The sequence below is a fragment of the Crocodylus siamensis genome, unplaced genomic scaffold (genome assembly GCF_052110815.1).
Source record: "Crocodylus siamensis isolate JL-2025a unplaced genomic scaffold, ASM5211081v1 HiC_scaffold_568, whole genome shotgun sequence".
Classification (NCBI taxonomy): domain Eukaryota; kingdom Metazoa; phylum Chordata; order Crocodylia; family Crocodylidae; genus Crocodylus; species Crocodylus siamensis.
The window spans coordinates 1-2674 of record NW_028324976.1 but is presented as its reverse complement, the minus strand read 5'-3'; the positions used below and the strand labels follow the sequence as shown (position 1 = coordinate 2674).

The 2674-nt window shown below is 58.5% G+C and overlaps 1 protein-coding gene across 1 annotated transcript; it reads left to right on the top strand.

Moving 5' to 3' along the window:
• Positions 1–1033: 1033 nt before the first annotated feature.
• Positions 1034–2247, top strand: LOC149851659 (HLA class II histocompatibility antigen, DRB1 beta chain-like; the record flags this gene model as incomplete). Its single annotated transcript, XM_090030525.1, has 2 exons — positions 1034–1118; positions 1975–2247. Coding segments are annotated over exons 1-2 (358 nt in total), but the record flags the coding sequence as incomplete, so codon positions are not given.
• Positions 2248–2674: the final 427 nt, after the last annotated feature.

Sequence of the window (2674 nt, the reverse complement as noted above, 5' to 3'; positions counted from 1 at the left end):
ATAGGCCTAGGGGAAGCCCTGTCTTACAGCCATCTTCTCTCTTGCAGTGGGCACAAGATAAAGTAGGTGCATAGAGATCAGGTTGTGTAGACAGTAGTGGGCTGGGAGGGACCTGCTAATGAGAGAAATCCCTGGTGCTGATGAGGCTGATATCAGGGAGAGCAATAGCCCAGAGGAGATGGACAAACTCCCTCCACACCCGGGGTACCATGGACACGGCTCAGGGGAGACTGGGATATCGGGTCCTGCCTTTCCTATAGGCACCAGTTCCAATCCGATCCTAATGCCCAAACCCATCCAGCCCCGTGTCCATCTTTGGTCCCTTTGTATAAAGGGGCACCCCCCACTTTCCCCCTCTGTCTGCAGGGCTGGGTGGTCACACAGGAGTCTGGACAGCAGGGACAGAGTGCAGATGGCCCCACAGTCTGGAGGATGGTCTGGGATGTGTGCACATGGGTCCTGACTTTGCTATAGATTCCCCATGTACCACACTGCAAAGCACTGGACGCTCTGGCCTCAGCTCCCACCTATAACGTGGGGAGAAAAACCCTGCCCACATGTGGAAGGAATGAGGGGAAACACAGATGTAGGCTAGAGAAGTTAGGGTTTGGGAGCCAGGTAGGCATCTTGCAGGGGTGGCTGGGCAATAAGCTGAGATAGCTTCGGGGTGGGCTTCACTCCTGGGGCAGGTCCCTGTGATCAAAACTTAGACTCATCTGTAGATATGAGCCAGGGGTTCTTCCCCCCATTGAGCCACCATGGGGCCAGTGCAAGTCCTGGGAGAGTCCTGCAGCCCAATGCCAGGCACTGGCTCTGCTTAGACAGGAACAGGTGTGGAGCAGAGCCCTGCTGAGAATGGCTTTACCTGGCAACAGAGGATGCTGATAAGCCCTGAGGCTGAGTGGTCACCTCAGCTGTGGCTGTCCAATCCCTCAGGCTGGGCCAGCGTCCTGGGGGAGCTGATGTCACAGCTGGGCAGACCTTCCTATTTTGGGGGGAATGACAGGGTCTCAGCTCTGTCTCCTGTGTGGCGATGGGGATGAATCAGGTCCTGGGGGCTCTGCTGCTGACACCGATGGTGCTAAGATCCCACGTGGCTCATTGCACAGAATACCCAGGTGAGTGGAGACCGGTGACCCCTGGGGAGCCCCTTTCTGGACCGGGGTTGGGAGATGGGTCCCCACAGGCTCTGTCAAGGCGGCACAAGGTGGCAGGATGTTATCTGGGCCAGTGACATGATGCTGTTGCGGCTGTGGGAGGCATCAATGATGGGGAGGTGGCAGGGTCAGAGCAGTGCTCAGGGGCAGGAGCGAGGTGGAGGGTACGGCCTGCAGTTCAGTGTGGGTCCCACTGTCCCAGTCCCCTAACATCATGCAAGTGGTTACAGAGGCATGGGACAGACACGAGGACCCTGAGGCAGCGCATGGCTGGAGAGAGGCAAGGGGTGCAGGGGGCTCCAGGTAGGCAGGACCCTGCTCAGCTCTGGGTGTGCCCAGCACCCTGCACCCGCTCACGCAGCCTGTGGGGTTGCCATGCTCTGCCCCCTTCAGCTCTGCTCCACATCCCTAGGGCACCGTTTTGAGCCATGTCAGCTCTGTATTTTTTTTCTGCAATTTGGAAATGTTCAGGTATTAGAGAGAGATTCTCAGGGTTTCTGTACAGAGGGACCATCAATGGAAAGACAAGGGCAATTTTGTGGGGAGGGAGGGAAGCAGTGAGCCCCACACAGTGCACCTGCTTGGTGCACAGGCAGTGGCCGGAAGTGGAGGGTCACTGGTGAGGGCAGGACGTGGGGTGGGAGCAGGCGTGCAGCCCGGGAGGTCAGGCAGGAGGGTCTGCAGATGGTTGGAGGGGCCACACCATGTGGGTCCCAGCAGCAGTGCACTTCCCAGGCACTCTCCCCTCCTGGAGGAGTCTGCTGTGGTGGGGCAGTCCCTGACCCACACTCGCTCTGTCCCCCTTCCTGCACTTCAGAGCATTTCTTGATCCAGGGGAAGTTCGAGTGTCACTACAGCAACATCACGCAGCGGGTGAGGTACCTGGAGAAGTACTTCTGGAACCAGCAGCAGTTGGTTCCCTTGGACGGCGCCCTGGGTGTGTGTGTGGCTGACATGGTGCGGGGCGAGCCTGAGGCCAAGTCCTGGAGCAGCCAGACGGAGGTGCTGGAGGACAAACACAGCTGTGTGGACACGTTCTGCAAATACAGCCATGGGGTGTTTGAGCAAGGTCTCGTGACTGGCCACAGCGGTGAGTCCCCTGGGGGCTGGCCTTCATTGCCTGCAGAGGCGGTGGGGACAGGGCCTGGCACTGGGGGGAGATTCTCCATAGCTCTTGTCACTGTGGGGTGCATGAGAGCTTTATCACATAGCTGTGCGGATGCGTTCTGCATATAAAACCACGGGGTGTTAGAGCAAGGCCACGGAAATTTGAGCTTGAGGGTGTTTGTGCAGGCCACATGACTGGTGGTCTGTCCATGCAGGTCTGGGGCCTTTCCTGTGCCCGCTGAGGTTGTGGAGGGAGAGGACTTGTAGCTGAAGCTGAGGCTCCCCACAGCCCCTACACATGCAGGCAGGGCAGGGCAGGGGCAGAGCTTCTCCATGGGGTGAGGGCAGAGGTAGGGCAGCACACAGGACTGGGGGTAGGGAAAAGAAACCACATTGCAGAGTGAGAGGAG